This window comes from Stegostoma tigrinum, chromosome 29, assembly GCF_030684315.1.
Source record: "Stegostoma tigrinum isolate sSteTig4 chromosome 29, sSteTig4.hap1, whole genome shotgun sequence".
Lineage (NCBI taxonomy): Eukaryota > Metazoa > Chordata > Chondrichthyes > Orectolobiformes > Stegostomatidae > Stegostoma > Stegostoma tigrinum.
In genome coordinates this window covers 15642689-15664724 of record NC_081382.1, presented here as the reverse complement: position 1 = coordinate 15664724, position 22036 = coordinate 15642689, and the positions used below count along the sequence as shown (strand labels likewise).

Genomic DNA, 22036 nt, shown 5'->3' with positions numbered 1-22036 from the left:
AGCCCACCGACTCCCACAGCTACCTAGAATACACCTCCACCCACCCACCCTCCTGCAAAAATTCCATCCCCTATTCCCAATTCCTCCGCCTCCACCGCATCTGCTCCCACGATAAGACATTCCACTCCCGCACATCCCAGATGTCCAAGTTCTTTAAGGACCGCAACTTTCCCCCCACAGTGATCGAGAACGCCCTTGACCGCGTCTCCCGTATTTCCCGCAACACATCCCTCACACCCCGCCCCCGCCACAACCGCCCTAAGAGGATCCCCCTCGTTCTCACACACCACCCTACCAACCTCCGGATACAACGCATCATCCTCCGACACTTCCGCCATTTACAATCCGACCCCACCACCCAAGACATTTTTCCATCCCCTCCCCTGTCTGCTTTCCGGAGAGACCACTCTCTCCGTGACTCCCTTGTTCGCTCCACACTGCCCTCCAACCACACCACACCCGGCACCTTCCCCTGCAACCGCAGGAAATGCTACACTTGTCCCCACACCTCCTCCCTCACCCCTATCCCAGGCCCCAAGATGACATTCCACATTAAGCAGAGGTTCACCTGCACATCTGCCAATGTGGTATACTGCATCCACTGTACCCGGTGCGGCAACCTCTACATTGGGGAAACCAAGCGGAGGCTTGGGGACCACTTTGCAGAACACCTCCGCCCAGTTCGCAACAAACAACTGCACCTCCCAGTCGCAAACCATTTCCACTCCCCCTCCCATTCTCTTGATGACATGTCCATCATGGGCCTCCTGCACTGCCACAATGATGCCACCCGAAGGTTGCAGGAACAGCAACTCATATTCCGCCTGGGAACCCTGCAGCCATATGGTATCAATGTGGATTTCACCAGTTTCAAAATCTCCCCTTCCCCTACTGCATCCCTAAACCAGCCTAGTTCGTCCCCTCCCCCCACTGCACCACACAACCAGCCCAGCTCTTCCCCCCCACCCACTGCATCCCAAAACCAGTCCAACCTGTCTCTGCCTCCCTAACCGGTTCTTCCTCTCACCCATCCCTTCCTCCCACCCCAAGCCGCACCCCCAGCTACCTACTAACCTCATCCCACCTCCTTGACCTGTCCGTCTTCCCTGGACTGACCTATCCCCTCCCTACCTCCCCACCTATACTCTCTCCACCTATCTTCTTTACTCTCCATCTTTGGTCCGCCTCCCCCTCTCTCCCTATTTATTCCAGTTCCATCTTCCCATCCCCCTCTCTGATGAAGGGTCTAGGCCCGAAATGTCAGCTTTTGTGCTCCTGAGATGCTGCTTGGCCTGCTGTGTTCATCCAGCCTCACATTTTATTATCAGACAATATATTGATCTTGTAAGGCAAAAATGTATGCAAAAAATTAAGCATAAGTCCAGTGTGATAAATGAAACACAAACTGTGTCCATTGATTGACAGAAAACAAAACTTCTTGGGCTTTCAAATGTCCTTTTCTGATTAGTAGTAGGATTGTGTTAAAAAAACTCGTGTGCACAAACACCTGAGTATTTTATTATTTACTGATTCAAGCTTGTGTTTTTCCATATACTACCAGTGAGGGTAATAATATGGGAGCATGGTGCAAATTACAAAAAAACACACACTTTAAAAAAATATTGTTTGCATTGTCAGTTACTAAAACATTTATTTTTATTCAACTTGCATTACTGTTGGCACAAAATCTGCACATAGGAACAAGGGAAGCAATTTAAATACAAGGCTAGTGTTGACACTTACACAAAAATCAATTTCAAGTTTGGTTTAAAAACAGGAAGAGAGGATGAGCGGCTTTCATCAGCGCTGCAGACTTTGTGAACTTTGCAGTGCTCCTCCAATTCAAAACAGATTGTATAAATAGGAGTTCTTACTGATAATAGGTAAATGAGAATATTTAACACAAGGATGACTGGTGACATAGATAAGTCTGTATCCTGCAAATATGTTTCCTGTCATGCAGTTGATTTTAATGAGTTTTATTTAGCACATGGGCGCCTTTAAGCAGCAGGTGACTGAATTGCACATTCATTTTTGTGAGTGGAAAATCTCTCAGTACCATCTAATGCTGAAAGAAACAAGTCAGTGATCAGACATTTCTGCTTCTATTTTCAAAGGGAAATACCAGAGTCTAAAAACTATTCTACATATTAGGGTCAAAACAACGTTAGCAAAAATGAAATATTCATTGTCAGTTTGCTGTTTTACTCTGATGTACCGTACGTAGAAGACCGCTCAAAACGGGGAAGGAAAAACAAGATTTGCCAGCTTGGAGACAGTAAGGACTGCAGAAAGCCAGAGTCAATAGATGCAAAGCTGTAAAAGCACAGCAGGTCAGACAGCATCCGAGGAGGAGGAAAGTCTGACGAAGAGTTCGGTCCGAAACATTGACTTTCCAGCTCCTCGGATGCTGTCTGACCTGCTGTGCTTTTCCAGCTTCACATCTGCTAACCTAAGGTATGGCAGCCTCTGCTGTAATATTGGGACAGGCTGATTTTACACATAAATTGTAGGTTCTTCCACTTTGCTTCTACCTTAGAGCAGACCTCGGAAATTTTAAGAAGTTGCCTTTTCAAAATCTCTCAATACTAAAAATGTTGGTTCAATGGGAGTTGAAGACACTGATTAGCAATTTTTAATAGGAAAATCAACAGAGATCTCAAAATAATCCTCAAAAATTCAGCAAGCCTTAGCAACAAAAAGAGAGTTTGAATTACTTGGTTGCTATTAAAAGGGGCTTTTGGGACAGAATAACTCTAAAATGTTTAATTTAATTCCTTGCTCCATTCAAGAGCCAGATTAACATTTAGGGTGTTTTGTTAGTACACAGTTTAATGATTAAGTTATATCATCACATTACAATGACTGGCAAATTGATATAATTGAGACATATGGGAACAAAGCTCTTTCTGTGGAAGGAAACTAAATTTGTATTAAATTTACTAAAAGCAAGGAGGTAACGTTACATACAAGCATGTGACTTCACAGCAGGAGCAGTCTGTTCAATTTATCTAACCTGCTCTGCCATTCAATCAGATCATGGCTGATTGGAATATTCCAAATGTCTGCCTCCCTCATTAGCTTTTCAAGATCTTGTTTCGCAAGAATCTATCTATGTCTGCCTTAAATATATCAAAAGACTTTTTTTCCACTAAGTGCTACAATATTATCTGAATATTTATGGTGATCCATACAACAAAATGACTTGGCCCTGATTTTAGTTATTTTTTTCCTCAGTTTTTGGACCTATGATCTTGAGCCTCTAGTTTGCAGGTTCAGAGGCACGACTAAAAGTGAATAGGCAGGCAATTTGTTTTTGTGAAGGATTTTTGGCAGCTTGTTTGCATTATTTCAAGGTTTAATTGCAATTTTTCCTTTCCAGAAATGGTTTCATAACATCCTTTAACAGCAGTTTTTTATCAATCAGATTTATAGATTTTTGCAAAAAGGAAACAAGTTCTTCATGGTCTGAAGAAAAAGCTCAAAACAAAAGGAGTATATAAAACTGCAGGGACTGAGGTAGATGAATTCATAGGATTCTTGATTTTATTGACCTGTGCACAATTTGGGTCTTTTTCTCTGCAGATGAACCAAGTCGATGTTATTTTCATGATGGTGATGGTGTTTGCGAAGACTTTGAGAAAATGACAAGCGTACGGGACTGTGGTCTCTACACGCCCAACGGTTTTATGGATCAGTGGGCCAGTAACGTCACTGTTTCACACCATGATGATCAGTCCTGTCCTGGATGGGTGATAATTGGTCACCCTGCTGCAACAAAGGTAAAGAAAATGTCAAAACTGTACGCTTACATTTGGTGAATATTGTTGATTACAATGCATCAAATGCTCCATGCATTCATCAGGTCACAAGTCTTTTTATGTGGACACTGACTTGGTTCATGTCACATAGTCTCATGCTTTCATTTAAAGAGCTGAGAAAAGGCTGCCTTACAAACATATTAAACGTGTGCAACCCCATTCTGAGACTATCTGAAACAAAATTGTAAATGGAGCATAGTACAACAAAGCCACATATGTACATTTTCATTTCTGAATTCCAATATTTGTTGAGATGCATATGCATCCATCATGAGCAAAGAAATGGGATGGATTTATGGCTACATAGTCTGTTCTCCACTCTCCAGCCCATAATCGATAAATACAATTTGTACTTTTCTGACATGAAATCTGGCTGTCCCATATTGGCATTACCACAAGGAGCAGTTTTACTTAATCACAAGTGAGACTTCCACTTCTCAGAGACAAGATATCCTGCCCTAGAGGGCTGTTGTGCAATCTGACCTGAAAATCCCAGCTTCAGAGTGGGGGCATTGACTTAGAGAGGAACAGGGTGGGGGGGTTTTGGGACCCATAAAGGGGCCGTCATCAGTGGGCACAGGAACTCTACCAAAGGCGATGGTTCTTATCCTGCCCGATGGCAGCTGTCAAAATGGCTAGGTCGCCCACATGTCCCCTCGAGGTGCAGAATTGTGGCAGAGGCATTATGAGGCTTTTATGTGGCAGTTAATTGTGCATCTAAAAGAACCAAAGACCCCATGGACTGGCTTAACTTCTTATTTCTTACCCTTGCCAACACTCTGCACTGATTTATATATGTCTTGGCATTAGATTAGATTCGCTACAGTGTGGAAACAGGCCCTTTGGCCCAACAAGTCCACACTGCCCCTCAGAGCATCCCACCCAGACCCATTCCCCTATAACCCACACACCTCTGAACACTATGGGCAATTTAGCATGGCTGATCCACCTAGCCTGCACATCTTTGGACCGTGGGAGGAAACCTGAGCACCTGGAGGAAACCCACGCAGACACGGGGAGAATGTGCAAACTCCACACAGACAGTTACCCGAGGCTGGAATCAAACCTGGGTCCCTGGCGCGATGAGGCTGCAGTGCTAGCCACTGAACCACTGTGCCGCCCCCAAAAATGGGGGCCCATAAAATTAGTGACACCAGAAAGGCCTATCCATAGTCAAATACTTGAATGATGCATTAATTCCAATTGAAATGTGGCTAAGTTGTAACAGGATTCATCATTAGTTTTGGTGAATGTCATGAAATTCGACTTGGTGTAAATTTAATGAAAAGTAGGGAATATCTATTCATTGTGTAAATGCAATTTTTAACATATATCTTTAAATTCTTGGGATCTACTGTGCAAATGCGCCTGGGCTGGGGACAGTGATGGCCTAGTGGTATCTTTGCTGGACAGTTAATTCAGAGAACCAGGAACTTCCTGGGTTCAAATCCCACTGAGGCAGAATTTAAAAACAAAACTCTAGCTGGCCTCAAGAAAGCATCATAGCAAGGAACCTGCTCAAACTGCTGCAGTCGATGTAGTATAGGTACACCCGCAGTGCTGGTAGCAAAGGACTGCCAGGGCTTTCAACCAGCTACAGTAAAGGAATGGTTTGTTCCATGTTGGGATGGGGAAAGTGGTTTTGAAAACAAAACGGAGGACAGAGGCCGTGTTTTGAAGTTGTTGAACACAGTGTTGAGTCTAATGGCTATAAAGTGCCAAAGTGGCAAATGGAGTATTGTGCCTTCAGTTTTAGATTGTTGAGTTGATTCATTGGAATATTGTAGTAGTCCCAGAACTGTTAACTTGGGGGAAAGCAACTGGAAGATCAAGATCAATCTTGTAGACAGAAAGGAGGTGTTCCCAGTCTGCTTTTCGTCTAACCAGTGTAAAGGAGATTGCATTGTGTCTGGTCAATGTAGTGGAATAGATTGAAAAAAATAGTAAATAAAATCCAGCTTCACCTGGAAAGTGTGTTTGGGGCCTTTGACAGCAAAGAGGGAGGAGGTGAAAGAGCAAGTGTTACACCTTCTGTTTTGTTTGTAACTAGACTTGGCATTTATGAGAAGGGTTGTTTACGCAAAATCTTTGGAATCAAAGAATCATTGAAATTAGAGTGCTGATCACAGTCTGGTTAAACTCCACTTGGAGTACTGTGAGCGGATCTGGGCACCATGCATTAGGAACAATATGTTGGACTTGGAGGAAGTACAATGTAGTCTTACAAGAGTCATAGGAGAACTTCAGAGTTTAAGTTACGGGGGGAGATTATAAAAATCCAGCCTGTTTTCTTTAGAATTTAAAAGGTTAAGTGGTGATCTGATTGGAGTCTTCAAGATATCAACAGGAAAAGACAAATGACAAAGAAAAACTATTACAACTGTTTGGCCATTCCAGAATTAGGAGTGTAGTCTGAGAATTACAGCCAAACCAGTCAGGAGAGCGGTAAGGAAGCACTTCTACATGCAAAAGGTGGTAGATATTTGGACATCACTTCCAGTGGTTGTCAATGGTTTTAAATATGAAAGAGATGCATTTTTGTTCAGCAAAGATATGAAGAAATATTGGCTAAAGATAGGCATATGGAGTTAGGCTGCAGGTCAGCCATAATGGAATCAAACGGTGGTCCAGGCTCCAGGGGATGAATGGCTACTCCTGTTCCTATGTTCCTAGAAACCAAAGAACCTCAGAGGTATAGAAATGACACTTGAGACTCTTGTAGCTCTTCCAAGCATACCTCCCTATTGTGCAGATTTATGGACACAATTAGTTTAATCTCCAGGGTCTACATGGACACTTTTGCTGATCGTGAAGATGTTTAGTGAGGACACTTAGAAGCTCAGAAGAAATAGAACTGAAGGTGTGCATGATGTAAGCACAATACTGAAATATTTTATGAGATGTAAACAGAATAAAATGCAGACTTAATGATCTTGAACATCAATCTCAATTCATTGTATCATTCTGTCTCTGGAGGCAGCAAACAGTGAGTGACGAAACAAAAGGAAGACTTGTCTAGTTAGTGATTATTCTGATGTTTCTAGATTTAATGTCTTGCCAATGCACACCTACCATCAGCTTGTAGAGTAGACCAGTCCCTGTCTACAGAATATTGATGCTGTGACTTTGTTCAGATGATAACACTGGACAGATTTTGTGAAAACATCTCCAGTTAATTAAATCGAATAAAAGTCTAGCCACATAGTGCAACTCTTTAAATTATTTTCAATGGTTCCTATATTCAATGAAAGGAATGAAATGCATACTTCAAATCTCTGACTTGGAATTTTAATGGGTACACTGCCACAGTGAGCAAAATGTTCCCTGTATCCAGTTGTTCCCATTAAGCAAACACTCCAAGGTCTCAGGGAAATTAATTGTGCTTGAGCAAATTCCTTTTGAAGTAAATGTTCCCATTAAAGAAGATGCATTTTAACTGGAGCATATTCCATATGGCATTGCTTGCCCCACAGGGAGAATTTTTGATGGTATAAGTGGGTACAGATTATTTCCATCATAGTTAGTTTTTGGCATTTGCTTGTAAGACTGAACCGGAAACTCATGACTATTCTGTGGCATACATGTTTTGGCTAAGATAGATTTAAGACATACCGTAGTCCCATTGGCTTTTCAGGAATGGCCATGTTGCTGTGCACCATGCACGTCTAAGTTGTTGTTATCATTTAAAATGTCATTGATTGTGTAGGTGGAGTGGAGGCAGTGGGAGAATTATGGTGACTGCATATGGTGCCGTAGCCAGTCAGAATATTGCTCATCTTTGCCTGTTACTGAGTGTTATATCCAGTGCTCACTGGCAGAATTAGAGTCTCTCCTGTGTTGATAGGAGGACTCCAGATTGAAATGATCCCATACAAAATAATAATTTATGCACTTCAAAAGAGTTCATAAATATTTTCAGTCAATCTAATCGAAGGTTTTATAGCACATCTCCAGGGCAGAAAGTCAAGGGCAGGTGATGACCTCGTGTTGTTATCATGCAACTATTAATCCAGAAACCCCATGGCAGATGGTGGAATTCAAATTCAATAAAAAAAAGTGTCTTGAATTAAGATTGTACTGATCACCTTGAAATCATTGCTGATTGTCGGGAAAACCCATTAGGTTCACTTAATGTCCTTCAAGGGAGGAAATCCACAACCCTCACCTGTCCTAGCCTACATGTGACTCCAGACCCACAGCAATGCAGTTGACTCTCAACTGCCCTCTGAAATGGCCAAACAAGCTATTCAGTTATACCAATCTCTACAAAGTGTTCAAGAAATAAAACTGGACATCACCTGGCATCGATGTTGACACCGGAAAAGACAACAGCAGAAACAGTCCTGTCGAGCCTGCAAAGTCCTGCTCACTAACATCTGGGGGCTAGCATGGAGAGCTGTCTCACAAACTAGTCAAGCAAATGCCTGACAGTCATATTCACAGAATCATACATTGCAGACACCACCATCACCATTATTGGATATATCCTGTCCCATCAGCAGGACAGACCCACCAGAGGTGTCGGCACAGTGGTATACACCTAGGAGGATGTTGCTGTTGGAGTCCTTAACATTGAATCCAGACCCCGTGACTTCAGGTTAAACATGGGCAAGGAAACCTCCTGCTGATTACCACATACCATCCTCCCTCAGGCTGATGAATCAGTACTCCTCCATGCTGAACAACACTGGAAGCACTCAGGATGGCAAGGGCACAAAATGTACTCTGGGTGGGGAATGTCAATGGCAGCAGTACTACAGATCGAGCTGGTCAGGCCCTAAAGGATATAGCTGCTAGACTGGGTCTGCGGCAGATGGTGAGGGAACCCACAAGAGGGAAAAACATACTTGACCTCATCCTTAACAATCTGCCATCTGCAGTTGCATCTGTCCATGACAGTATCAGTAAGAGTGACCACTGCACAGCCCTAGTGGAGATGAAGTCCTGCCTTCACATTGAGAACAACCTCCATTGTGTTGTATGGCACTATCACCATGCTAAATGGGACAGACTTCACACAGATCTAGCAACTCAAGATTTCGGTATCCATGAGACACTGTGAGCCATCAACTACAGCAGTTTTGTACTCCAGCGCAATCTGTAATCTTGTGGACCAGCATACCCCCTGCTCAACCATTACCATTAAGCCAGGGAATCAAGCCTGGTTCAATGCAGAGTGCAGGAGCAGTACCAGGCATACCTGAAGATGAGGTGTCAACCTGGTGAAGCCACCAAACAGGACTACTTGCAAGCCAAACAGTGAAAGCAACAAGTGATAGACAGAGCTAAGTGGTCCCACAACCTACAGATCAGATCTAAGCTCTGCAGCCCTACCAGATCCAGTCATGAATGGTAGTGGGCAATTAAACAACTCACTGGAGGAGGAGGCTCCACATATATCCCCGCCCTCAATGATGGAAGAACCAAGCACATCAGTGTAAATGATAAGGCTGAAGCATTGGCAGCATTCTTCAGCTAGAAGTGCCGAGTAGATGATCCATCTCAGCCTCCTCCAGTGGTCCCCAGCATTACAGATACTAGTCTTCAGCCAATTCGATTCACTCCACTCCAAGTGATATCAAGAAAGAGTTGGAGTCACTGGATACTGCAAAGGCTATGGGCCCTGACATCATTCCAGCATAGTATTGAAGACTTGTGCTCCAAAACCTGCTGCTTCCTTAGCCAATCTGTTCCAGTACAGTTACAACACTGGCATCTACCCAAAAATGTGGAAAATTGCCCAAGCATGTCCTGTACATAAAAAGCAGGACAAATCCAACCAGGCCAATTACCGCCCCATTAATCTCCTCTTGATCATTAGTAAAGTGATGGAAGGTGTCATCAACAGTGCTCTCAAGAAACACCTGCTCGGTGACGCCCAGTTTGGGTTCTGTTTGAGCCACTCGGCTCCTGACATCATTACAGCCTTGATTCAAACATGGACAAAAGAGCTGAATTCCAGAGGTGAGGTGAGGGTGACAGCCTTTGGCACCATGGCCGCATTCGACCAAATGTGGCATCAAGAAGCCCCAGCAAAACTGGAATCAGTGGGTATCGATGGCAAAATCTCCGGTGGTTGGAGTCATACCTGACACATAGGATGATGGTATGGTTGATGGAGGTCAATCACCTCAGCTTCCGGACATTTCTGCAGGAGTTCCTCATGGTAGTGCCCTAGGCACAATCATCTTCGGCTGCTTCATCAATGACCTTCCATAAGCTCAGGTATGAGGATTCTCTCCAATAATTGCACAATGTTCAGCACCATTTATGACTCCTCAGACACTGAAGCAGTCTGTGTGCAAATGCAACAAGATCTGGACAATATCCAGGCTTGGGCTGACAAGTGGCAAGTGACCTTTGTGCCACACAAATGCCAAGCTATGACCATTGCCAATAAAAGACAATCTAACCAATACCCCTTGACTTTCAATGGTGTCACCATCACTGAATCCCCCTCTAACAACACCCTGGATGTTATCATTGACCAGAAACTCAGCTGGGCTCACCACATAAACACAATGGCTATAACAGCAGGTCAGTAGTCAGGAATACTGCAGCAAGTAACTCACCTCCTGACTCAAATAAACAAAGAAACCTACAGCACAGGAACAGGCCCTTCGGCCCTCCAAGCCTGCGCCGATCAAGATCCCCTGTCTAACCTGTCATCTATTTTCTAACGGTCTGTGTCCATTTGCTCCCTGCCCATCCATGTACCTGTCCAAATATAAAAGACGGTAACGTGTCTGAGTCTACCACCTCCGCTGGCAAAGTGTTCCAGGTTCCCACCACCCTCTGTGTAAAGAACTTTCCACGCATATCCCCCTTAAACTTTCCTCCTCTCACTTTGAACTCATGACCCCTAGTAATTGAGTCCCCCACTCTGGGAAAAAGCTTTTTGCTATTCACCCTGTCTATACCCCTCATGATTTTGTAGACCTCAATCAGGTCCCCCCTCAATCTCTGTCTTTCTAATGAAAATAATCCTAATCTATTCAACCTCTCTTCATAGCTAGCACCCTCCATACCAGGCAACGTCCTGGTGAACCTCCTCTGCACACTCTCCAAAGCATCCACATCCTTTTGGTAATGTGGCGACCAGAACTGTACACAGTACTCTAAATGTGGCTGAACCAAAGTCTTATACAACTGCAACGTGACCTGCCAACTCTTGTGCTCAATATCCTGCCCAATGAAGGAAAGCATACCATATGCCTTCTTGACCACCCTATTGACCTGCGTTGTCACCCTCAGGGAACAATGGACCTGAACACCCAGATCTCTCTGTTCATCAATTTTCTCGAGGACTTTTCCATTTACTGTATAGTTCGCCCTTGAATTTGATCTTCCAAAATGCATCGCCTCGCATTTTCCCGGATTGAACTCCATCTGCCATTTATCTGCCCAACTCTCCAGTCTATCTATATTCTGCTGTAATTTCTGACAGTCCCCTTCACTATCAGCTACTCCACCAATCTTAGTGTCATCAGCAAACTTGCTGATCAGACCACCTACACCTTCCTCCAGATCATTTACATACATCACAAACAACAGTGGTCCCAGCACAGATCCCTGTGGAACACCACTGGTTACAGGTCTGCAATTTGAGAAATCTCAATTTGAGAAACCTTTGAGAACTCCTCAAAGCCTGTCCACCATCTACAAGGCACAAGTCAGGAGTGTGATGGAATACTCCCCACTTGCCCTGGGTGGGCGCAGCCTCAACAACACTCAAGAAATTTGACACCATCCAGCTCAAAGCAACTCACTTAATTGGCACCACATCCACCACATCCAATTGGTTGAATAGATTAGGATTATTTTCATTAGAAAGCAAGCATCCACTCCCTCCAGCACCGATGCTCAGTAGCAGCAATGTGTACTATCTACAAGATGCACTGCAGAAATTCACCAGAAATCCCAGTTTCCAAACACATGGTCACTTCCATCAAAAACAGGACAAGGGCAGCGGACATATGGGAACACCACCACCACCTCCAAGTTCCCCTCCAAGCCACTCACCATTCTGACTTCAAAATATATTGCTGTTCCTTCACTGTCGCTGGGTCAAAATCTTGGAATTCCCTTCCAAAGGGCATTGTGGGTCAAACTGCAGCAGGTGGAATGCACTGGTTCAAGAAGGCAGCTCACCACCACCTTCTCAAGGGCAACTACAGATGGGCAAGAATTGTTGGCCCAGCCACCGATGCCCACATCATTCAAATGAATAGAAAAAAAGGGACTATTTATAGAGGATATTAGAACAATTGAAACAAATGATTGGTCTGCATTATATCTGTAGGGTTCCTGCTCCCCCCTCCTCCCCAATCAATCTGACTTGGGTTGTGAGGTGACTGCTTCTGAGTTACGTTAGCTTTAAATACAAGACACAGTCCTGACCCTCAGCTCCAAGTCGAAACTGACATTACCAGTGCTCGAGGTAACATTTTTCCTTCAAACAGCAACATTCCAGTCACCCCAACCCCGCCCCGATCCTAACCTCTAATCCCGAAAGATCTACTGACATTGCATTACAAAGCATTTTTTTCAAATTTGGCTGTGATCAAAATATGACATCGTTATATAATGAACAAAAATCATAACAGCGTATTGTGAATTTTTTTTTGAGAGCAAGGTTATGATCTCACACCTTTTGCTTTTGCACTCATCTGAATACCCACTTTCATTTTTCATGTCCAAAGTGATTGAATGAAATATTTGTGTGAATGGAATCCATTTTGCATTTACCTGAAACCCTGTGTTTTCTTTGGGTTTTCACATGAATGACCTACTTAGTATATTTGAAACACCATCATTGTGGGTAACCTGTTATGTTATTAAGAATTACCAACATAAGTAGCTACAGAAGTAATTATGTTTTCAGTGTGATCGCCACACGGTCACTCAATTAGTTGCTGTTTCAATCAATGCAGTTGTCAAAAGAGCAACAAGTATGTAGACCTAATTCACAATATACTTCATTGGGGAAAGAAACAGTGATTTTCCCTTGCTTGTTCAAATTGGTTTGTTTGGGGAGTCCTGTGTGATGCAGTAGTTTTTGATCTTCCAAACTTGGAGAATCTAGAAACTAATGCCGATCTCACTTGCCTGTTAACCTCAGTCGCACTTTCCTTCGCTTTGTAAATAAGAGCATCATATTACCTCAGTTGTCCTTAGGATGGGGAATAGCATCATACGATCGTGGCTCAATGGAAAACTAATATACAAAAGATCCCCACCTGCTTGGTATGAATGGTAACAATGTTATGTCTCTGGAAGGGTTGTGAACTCAAAGGATCAAAGTGGCAGAGCTGTGTGCTTCTGTATTTCAATGAGTGATGAAATTTGGAAGAGGAATGCTTTGGGCACATGAACACCATTTCCAAATCTCTCAGCAGTCTACATTATAGAGGACTTTACCCATTTGGTATCCATTTGACAAGTCACATTAATCACAGCTCTCCTATTTACATCAGTTGTACTACAGGGCAACAGCAAAATACGGCCTATAGTACTTTGGAAAAAAAAACCTCAAATTGAAAAAAAAAGGCAATGGAATTTGTTAAATATTAAGCTGCCTAACATTAAACAATTTAGATATTATTTAATTGATACCAAATCCCATCTGGAAGTGTATGTATCAATTTCCTTTGGTCACAGACCATTTGTATCCTGGCACAGATTTTAAAAGCCATACTGTGAAATAGGAAAATATTAAGTAAATCCATCTAAAATTCTCGTTACTGTTACATTTGGATCCTAGTTAAACAATCCTTTCACTTGTAGCTAATCTGTGATGCAGAGCAAAACATGCAGAAAGAGTGCTAAATAATGGTCATTAGTCAAAAGGAAAAGAAAAGCCCTTTCCTGGTTTGTTATCCTTTCAGTACAATTCCCCAATGTCGAAACTGATCATCTGCCAGGTAGTCTGCTGTTTACCAAAAATCCGATTGGAGAGGCTTACTAATACCTATAGTTGAGGGCTGGAATTAGTCCCACACACGTTTCAGGAAACCAATGAATGACACATTGGTGTAAGAATTGCTGCTCAGCTTCAACATCCTGGTTTTTAAAAAAACATTCTGTGTTGGCCACCTCAAGTGCCCTTATGTGATGCTTGCGTGAGGGCCACTTCTGTAGTGGCAAGATGACAGATAATCTGCCCTTTGTTTTGCTGAAATTCTTTTAACTGGAGCAGCTTTAACCCTTAACCCTGCCATTTATTAAATCTTGTTCCAGTCTAGTTCCAACAAATGTTCAAAGAGCCAAACAAAAAAATCACCAGACTCCACAAAACCTACTGATAGACTTTCTTGGATGAATTTTGACTGTGCGATTGTGACTTCAATGGAATTATAAATAAAGAGAGGTGTAAAACACCAGTTTATGATTCAACATTACTGAAATTTTACTATTCCATGCAGTCAAGATATATTCAGCTTATTGCATAAACCTTTTTTATTTGCTGGACCTTTTATTTGTTTCTAAATTACATCTTTTCTCTCCTCATTACATCTCCACCCACTCACACCAGTTCGTTCCCTGTCTTGACACAGTGAGAAGCCAGATTGCTCACAGTTTGGCCAGTGTTATGATTAATCTGTCTTGAGGGAGATACACGAAAGACCTCAGTGGGACTTGCCATGCATTTTTTTTTTCGTGTTACTGCTTCCTTTGGTTTTCTCAACTGAGGTTTTGTTCCCAATTCACCCAACTCACCAGAGGTCAAAGGTCAAACCTGGGATCCTCCTGATCCACATGGCTCAGTTTGATGCCTTGAAGCCCATTTTTCACACCAAGCCTTTGGGAAATCAGGACCATGTTCAAACTCCAGCTGGAGCATGGCAACTGTGTGGTTGCAAAGTCATTGTCGAGTTTGGAACGTTGACAGAAGCTGCATGCTGACCACAGATTTTATATTCCTGGCCATTACGCCCTTAAAATTCATTCACCATTGTCAGATTCAACAATAATTATTCATGTCTTTTCTTCACCTATTAACATCTCACTGCCTCGCCTCACATTTTAGGATACAATACAGCACAAGAACAGGCCCTTCGGCCCACCAAGTCTGTGCAGATTCCTACTCCTTATTTAGTTCCACTACTTACTGCTCATACATGATTTCTATCCCTCTGTTCACCTCCCATTCATGGGCCTATCAAGATACACCCCAAAGGTCGCTAACGTGTCTGTTTCCACCACCTCCACTGGCAGCGTCTTCCAGGCACCCACCACTCTCTATGAAGCGTTTTCTCTGCGCCTCTCACCTAAAATTTCTCCTGTCACCCTGAAACTGTGCTGTCTTACACCTCTGACTATCCACCCTATCTATGCTTTTTATAATTTTGTATTGTCAGATCCCCCACACCCCCAACTCCAGCTCCGTCCTTCTGGTGAAAACAGTCCGATTTTATCCAACCTCTCCTCATAAGTAAAACCCTCCAAACCAGGCAACAACCCAGTAAACCTTTTCTGCAACCTCTCCAAAGCATCCACGTCCCTCTGGTAGTGTGGCAACCAAAACTGCATATAATACTCCAAATGTGGCCGAACTAAAGTTTTGGCAGCTGTAACACAACTTGTCAGCTTTTAAATTTGATATCCCTGCCAACAAAGACGTGTGCTGTATGCCTTCTTGACCACCTTATCCACTTGTGTTGCCACTTTCAGAAATGCCCAGATCATTGTTCAAGTCATTTTCATGTCTCATTCATTGGGAAATGACGGGAGATTTCTTGTTGCAAAGTAGCTTAAACAGAATCAGTATAACCTCAATTGTCCATGTGATGATATTCACTGGGCTGCAAAACAAGAAAGCAAATCATTGTGTGTAGTTTTTTGAAGTGAATTTGACCATCTGATTAGAATGCCTTATAAATAAAGAATATACATCTTCCTTAAATAGCAGTATGATTGCTCAAGCTTGGGTTGACATGCTCAGTTTGGAGAGAAATGGTTGTATTCATTTCTCTAAACCTATGTAAATTCATTCTGAAAAAAAGCATTAATTTGGACCATAACGATAATTTTGAAATTTCTGTGATTCCTGTGGTCAGAGGAGGTGAAACAACAGGCTACCTGTACAAATTAGTGCAGCTTGAGTTATTTAAGAGAATGAGAAATGCACTCACAGTCAAGATTATCTCAAAAATTGAGACAAACACTTACTCCTGTCAACTTCGCATATTATCCCTCCCCTTCACACACTTTAATCCCAAAATTGTTTATAAAAGATGGTTGTGATGTTATGACAGAAGTGTGGCTTCAGCTTCCCTTGTGAGGCAAATAAATGCCATCCATCAGGTAATAAAAGGCTGACAGAAAGTTACAGGGCAGTAATTCACTTGAACTGTCCTGAAGATGCAATAAACTTCAAGAGTGAAGTTCAAACAATTTACAAATGTCATCAGAACTGCTAGATTGAATTACTACTTCAAATCTGCTGCCAGGTCTTTGTTATTCTACATATTAATATTATATACAGTCTATTTTTTAAGTGTCCTGTTTTGTTTTTATAGACTATAAGGCATTTCAATTTATCTGCCATGCTGTTAGCTTGAATTTAACTGTTACGCAGTTGACACTTTATTTAAGGCAGCAAAGATGATAAAATGTGAGAGTTGGAGATATAGATCAGACAGAGAAGGAAAAAAATCTTTGTGACTCCCCAACCCAAACCTTTACAATTTTCTCCACATTTTTCCTAAAGGCATCTAATGAGGAAAGCAAACCATCTTGACCATTTTAAAAATATTTATTCACAGAAAGTGGCTTTTTTGGTGGTTGGCAGAGCATTAATTGCCTATCCATAATTGCCCCCAAGGAGGTGGTGATGATCTGCATTCTTGAACAACTGCAGTCAATTTAGTGTAGTTACACCCACAATGCTGGTTGGGAGAGAGTTCCAGGATTTTGACCCAGCAACCCAGATGGAATGTAATGCATTTCCAAGTCAGCATAGCGTGTGGCTTCAAGGGGCACTTGCAGGTGATGGTGTGCCAAAGTATCTGCTTCCCGTATCCTTCTAGGCAATCATAGTTGCAGGTTTGGGAAGTGCTATCTAAGGAGCCTTAGTGAGTACATCTTCTTGACTGCACTGACGACTGCTTCTGAGCACTGGATGTTGAGGGAACAGATATTTGTGGATATGATGCCAATCAAATCCAAAATGCAAGAATCTAGGCAGTGCATGTTGATCAGCTATTTACCCATGACAGACTTCACACAAAAAGATAATCTGAAAGTTTGTGAGGCAACATTACAGCAGATCTCACTTGTCTGTGAGACTAAATATGGATATCCCAGTTGGTTGTACCTCTCCTAACCTAGTCTTGCTTAGGTAAACTGTAGCAAACCAACCACTTTACTCCAGTTGATGTAAGGTATCCCAACATAGACTACAAATTGACACAAAATCTGTTTGGCAAATGATCACATCACATGGTCTACCTTAGTCAATAAACCAGAATAGAACTTAAAAGAAACAAAATGCAACAAACTACATTATACAATTCACAGTATGAATGACACGTCTAGAACAAGACTATTCACAGGTTCATAAACAATGAAGCATTCAATCCGGAGCAGACATTTTTAAGAATGCTTTTGCAAAACCTAGCTGAATTTACACAATATTAAAGCTTTTGATTTAAATAAGGGACAGTAAAGCGTTTAACTGCACAATTTAAATGTCACATTCACAATAAATCATAAGACAGAGTAGCTACATTTTAAAACTATGCATCTGTTGAGAATTGTACGTAGTTCTTACTTGCATTTGTCTGCGCTGCCAGAGCGATTGATGCAATTATGAGTGTGCTAGCCAACTATATTAATAATGCTGTAATGGGCATGTTTATATCATGGAACTGCTTATACTCAAAGTGTTGAAGCATTTGCAATTCTATATTTGCCTCACTTACATTCTGTAACGTAACAAAGAGACCAGCAACTACTTTAGTTCAGGGACAGGGCTGTGAATTTATGGAAGCTTTGAGGAAGTGATTGGTGTTAGCAAATGCAAGAGGAAACAGGATGGATGACACTGAATAAGTGTGATTGAAGGGAATGAAAGAGAAATTTATGATATTTTAATTTGAGCCTTTGCTGTGTACAATTTTCATGTTTCCACACAAAGCCAGTTGCTTGCTTTTGACAATCATGACTGTGCCTTAAAGTAGTTGTGCTACATAACATCTCAGTTGCATTCCTGTTTTTTTTGGCATTACTGCCCACAAACCGTCCACAATGAGTATTTCCAAATAAGAACTCAGTTATTAGCATGGAATGGACAGTGTGGTCCCCAATTATGTTTGCCACTCTCACAAGTGAAATCCATGAACCTGCAGGCACCAATCCTAACCCATTTAGCACTGTGTCAACTCCTGTACCACCAATAAGTAAGTTTAGGTTTCAGAGAGCATCCTTCACCTCTGCCCTTGCCCATTCACCAACACCTATCTCTACAAAATATGGTTGGAGTGTTATACGTTTGAGGCAAATAATGAAAACTGACGCTGCCATCATGCATAAGTTGCAAACGGACAAACTTTAGGAGGTACACAACCGATGCCTTTTCAGTAGATTTCTTTTTTTGTGTTGAAATTTGTAATGTTGATAGTTTCCTCAGAGACCAAGTTGCTGTCTGACAACCACTGCAGGCTAGCCACACCCATCCAGAAACATTTAAAAGGATCTGAATGGGTAGATAAATAGGAAGGGTTTAAAAGGATATGGGCCAAATGCTGACAAATGGGACTAGATTAATTTAGGATATCTGATTAGCATGGACAGGTTGGACCGAAGGGCCTGGTTCCATGCTGTATGACTCCATGACATCTTACAAAATGTACCAATTCAGAGAAGAGCTGAAAAATCCTTTGAAAAAGTGAAGAGGAGTTGGTTTCAGGCACAGGCTGGAAGAGTTTGTGCTTGTTTGCTTTTTGGCTGTCTGTAAACAGTGAACACTTTAGTTGTAATCATCTCCTGCAGATGTGTGCAACGCAGAGGTTAAAAGCAGCTCTGAACTTGAAGCTGGGTCCTGCTTACCGAGGTGTCAGGGAGAGAATATCAGTGTAAACAAGGGCAATTATCAGGCAGCAGTTAACTGAAAGTGGCGTCTGGGAAAAAAAAATACCATTGGATAGGGAAATGTGGGTTTGCAGCTTTAGAGTCCTTAAGTATCCCCCTTTATTTTATAAATGACTTTGAAGTCATTTGCGGTTTCCAGGGCATTAACATCTAACAAAACCTGATTACTCAATTTTTATGTCTCTTGTGATTTGAATTTTCATTTATTGTCAGCTACAGACAACAATAAATCTTTAAGGATGGCCCGGCAGTACAACAGCAGTAGTTAGCAAGATATTTGTGTATTTTTAGAGCTTGCTTTCCCATGCTACTCAGCTGTCATTAACTAATGCATAACAAAGTAGTCTGCCATCACAAGTGAAGGGCTCCCAATCTGAGCTGTTTTGATCAAATAATTTTTCACATGAAAGAGTTAGGACCTGAATAGTGTCTAATTGTAATCAGTTTACTTTGGTCTCTGACAACCCTGGGTGGCCATTAATGGAGCACACTGGCAAATTTACATTAGAATATAGGGTTTTAGGATTGAGACACATTGCTCCGTATAGTGTCCTGAATGGGCTGTGCCAACAGTGTGACAACAGTCCCCCTGCGTAAAGCTTCACCAGGCAGAATGTGGGTTCCTGAAAAAGAAAGCTCATTGCTGACTTTAGAGAAAACTAAAACTTCGAAATAATTTATTTCAGTCAGTATAATAAACAAAATTTGCAACACAAAGAAAATAAGCCTGTTCCTTCAAACAACCATGTTCCTTGGTGTACAGCATTTTTTAGACTGTACAGCACAAAGCTACTAATAGGGATTTCATTAACTCTGGTAGTGGACAAAGTAATTTGATATGAATGTGATAACTGCTGGAGAAATTTGAGGAAAGAAAGCACTTGCATTCATGTAGCAACTTTTAATGACATTAGGATGTTCTAAAGCACTTTACATAGAGTGACAAAGCAATCCCAGTTTCACTGGGACTGTCCTGATTCTTCATTACATTGTCTAATGCCCTGACAATTTCCCAAAAATTGTTCAAATGATTCATTTTTCACCTTATATCTTCCTGTCAAATTTAAGCTGTGAATTTTCATCCTTGCCCTTGTAAACCAACAATTCGTCTCCCGTCTCCAACTCCCTAAACATCTCCCAGGGACTGCCTTTTTAGTGCCAATGGCTCGATCATTGGTGATTCCTTTCAGGTGGTTTACAGAATAGCATTGTCAACTTTGGCATGTTATGTGACATCATGTGACCTCTCACCTTCAACTGCCCCTCTCTCAGAGATGTTTATCATATTTTGTCCAACACATCAGTCATCACTGAGCTCTGCTTTGGCCAAGGAACTGACTGTGTGGTGCATGATGTCTCATTGGGAAGTAGCTTTAAATCCAGTGAGATAGCTGATCTCTGTTGGCAACCAGAAGAGAGAGTTTACATTATATGGTACTTAAACGTGGACGTGAAGTGAGGGATAAACATAAGACACTTGAACAGATTAACTGTTTTTGTGAGATTGTTGGGAATCTATTGCTGGCCTGGACTACATGAAAACTCAGAATTAAAAACAAACACACTGTGGATGCTGGAAGCAATGTTCTACTCTAAATGTTAACTCTGTTTGTGCAAACATACAAATCAGTAGTCAATACAGTGTGAAGCTGCAGGAGCACAGCAGGTCAGGCAGCATCAGAGGGGCAGGAAAGTCGAGGTTTTGGGTTTACACCCTTTGTCAGGACTGGGGATGGGGAAGGGAGCTTGAAAGCAAATAGAAAGGGGATGAGGCTGGGGAAGGTAAGTGGGTTGGTGATAGGTGAACACAGGTAGGGGCTAGTGGAGAATGGTCAGTGGGAAGGGTGGGGCAGATTGGTGGGGAAGAAGATGGACAGGTTGCGTCATCTCAAGGAGGTGGGGATGAGGGGGAGGATTGGACATGGGATGAAGCCAGGGGTGGAGAGATTTTGAAATTTTGTGTTGGGGACATCGGGATGTAAGCTCCCCAGGTGGAATATGAGGTGTTGTTCCTCCAGTTTGCATGTGGCGTCGTTGTAGCACTGAAGGAGGTTCAGGATGGGCATGTCACCTAGGGAGTGGGAGGGGTGTTAAAATTGTTGGCAACCAGAAGGTGTTATTGACTATCATGTACAGAGTACAGATGCTCCCCAAATCGGTCACTGAGTCTGTGCTTGGTCTCACCGACATAAATGAGGCCACATCAAGAGCATCAGATATAGTAGACCAGGACGGAGGATGTACAGGTGAATGCCTGTCAGATTTGGGAAGATTATTTGGGGTTTTAGCGGAGATCAGAAGGGTGGTGTAGGGGCAGGTGTAGCACCTCCTGCAGTTCCAGAAAAACGTGCCGGGTGTGGTCGGGTTAGTGGGGAGTGTGGAGCGGACGAGAAAGTCGCAGACAGAGCAGTCCCTACGAAAGGCAGGCAGGAGTCGGGAGGGAAATATCTCTTTGGCTGTGGGGTTGGATTATAGGTGGTGGAAGTGGCAGAGGATGATGTGTTGGATGCAGGCATTTGTGGGGTGGTATATGAGGGCTGAGGTACTCTGTCCTTATTTTGGTTGGGGGAAAGGCTTTGAGGGCAGAATTGTGGGAAATGCAAGAGATGTGTTGGAGAGCATTTTTGACAATGGAGGGGGGGTATTTGCAGTCCTTGAGGTAGGAGGACATCTAGGATGTCCAGGAGTGGAACACTCCATCTTAGGAGCAGATGCGGTGGAGGAATTGTGAGTAAGGAATTGCATTCTTGTAGGAGGGTGGCTGAGAGGTGGCGTAGCCAAGGTAGCTATGGGAGTCGGTGGGTTTGGAATAGATGTTGGTGCTGAGACGATTAGCAGAGATGGAGACGGAGAGGTCAAAGAAGGAGAGCGAGGTATTGGAGATGGTTCAGATGAATTTGAGGTGGGGGTGAAAGGTTTAGTAAAGTTGATGAACTGTTCAAGCTCCCCCTGGGAGAACGAGGCAGCATCAATACAGTCATCTGTTCTGAGGAAGGGTCACCGGACCCGAAACATTAGCTCTGATTTTTCATCACAGATGTGCCAGATCTGCTGAGCTTTTCGAGCAACTTCTGTTTTTCTCAATAAGATCAGAAATTGCGACATCAACTTCACATTTCTGC

The 22036-nt window shown here is 42.6% G+C and overlaps 1 protein-coding gene across 3 annotated transcripts in view; it reads left to right on the top strand.

The window, feature by feature from the left end:
* LOC125465534 (pappalysin-1-like) overlaps positions 1–22036 on the top strand; it is a 316341-nt gene that overhangs the window by 115957 nt on the left and 178348 nt on the right. For all 3 annotated transcript variants that reach the window (XM_048559167.2, XM_048559166.2, XM_048559165.2), the window contains exon 10: positions 3586–3782. In XM_048559167.2, the coding sequence (XP_048415124.2) occupies positions 3586–3782 (197 nt within the window). The remainder of the gene's footprint in view (positions 1–3585; positions 3783–22036) is intronic.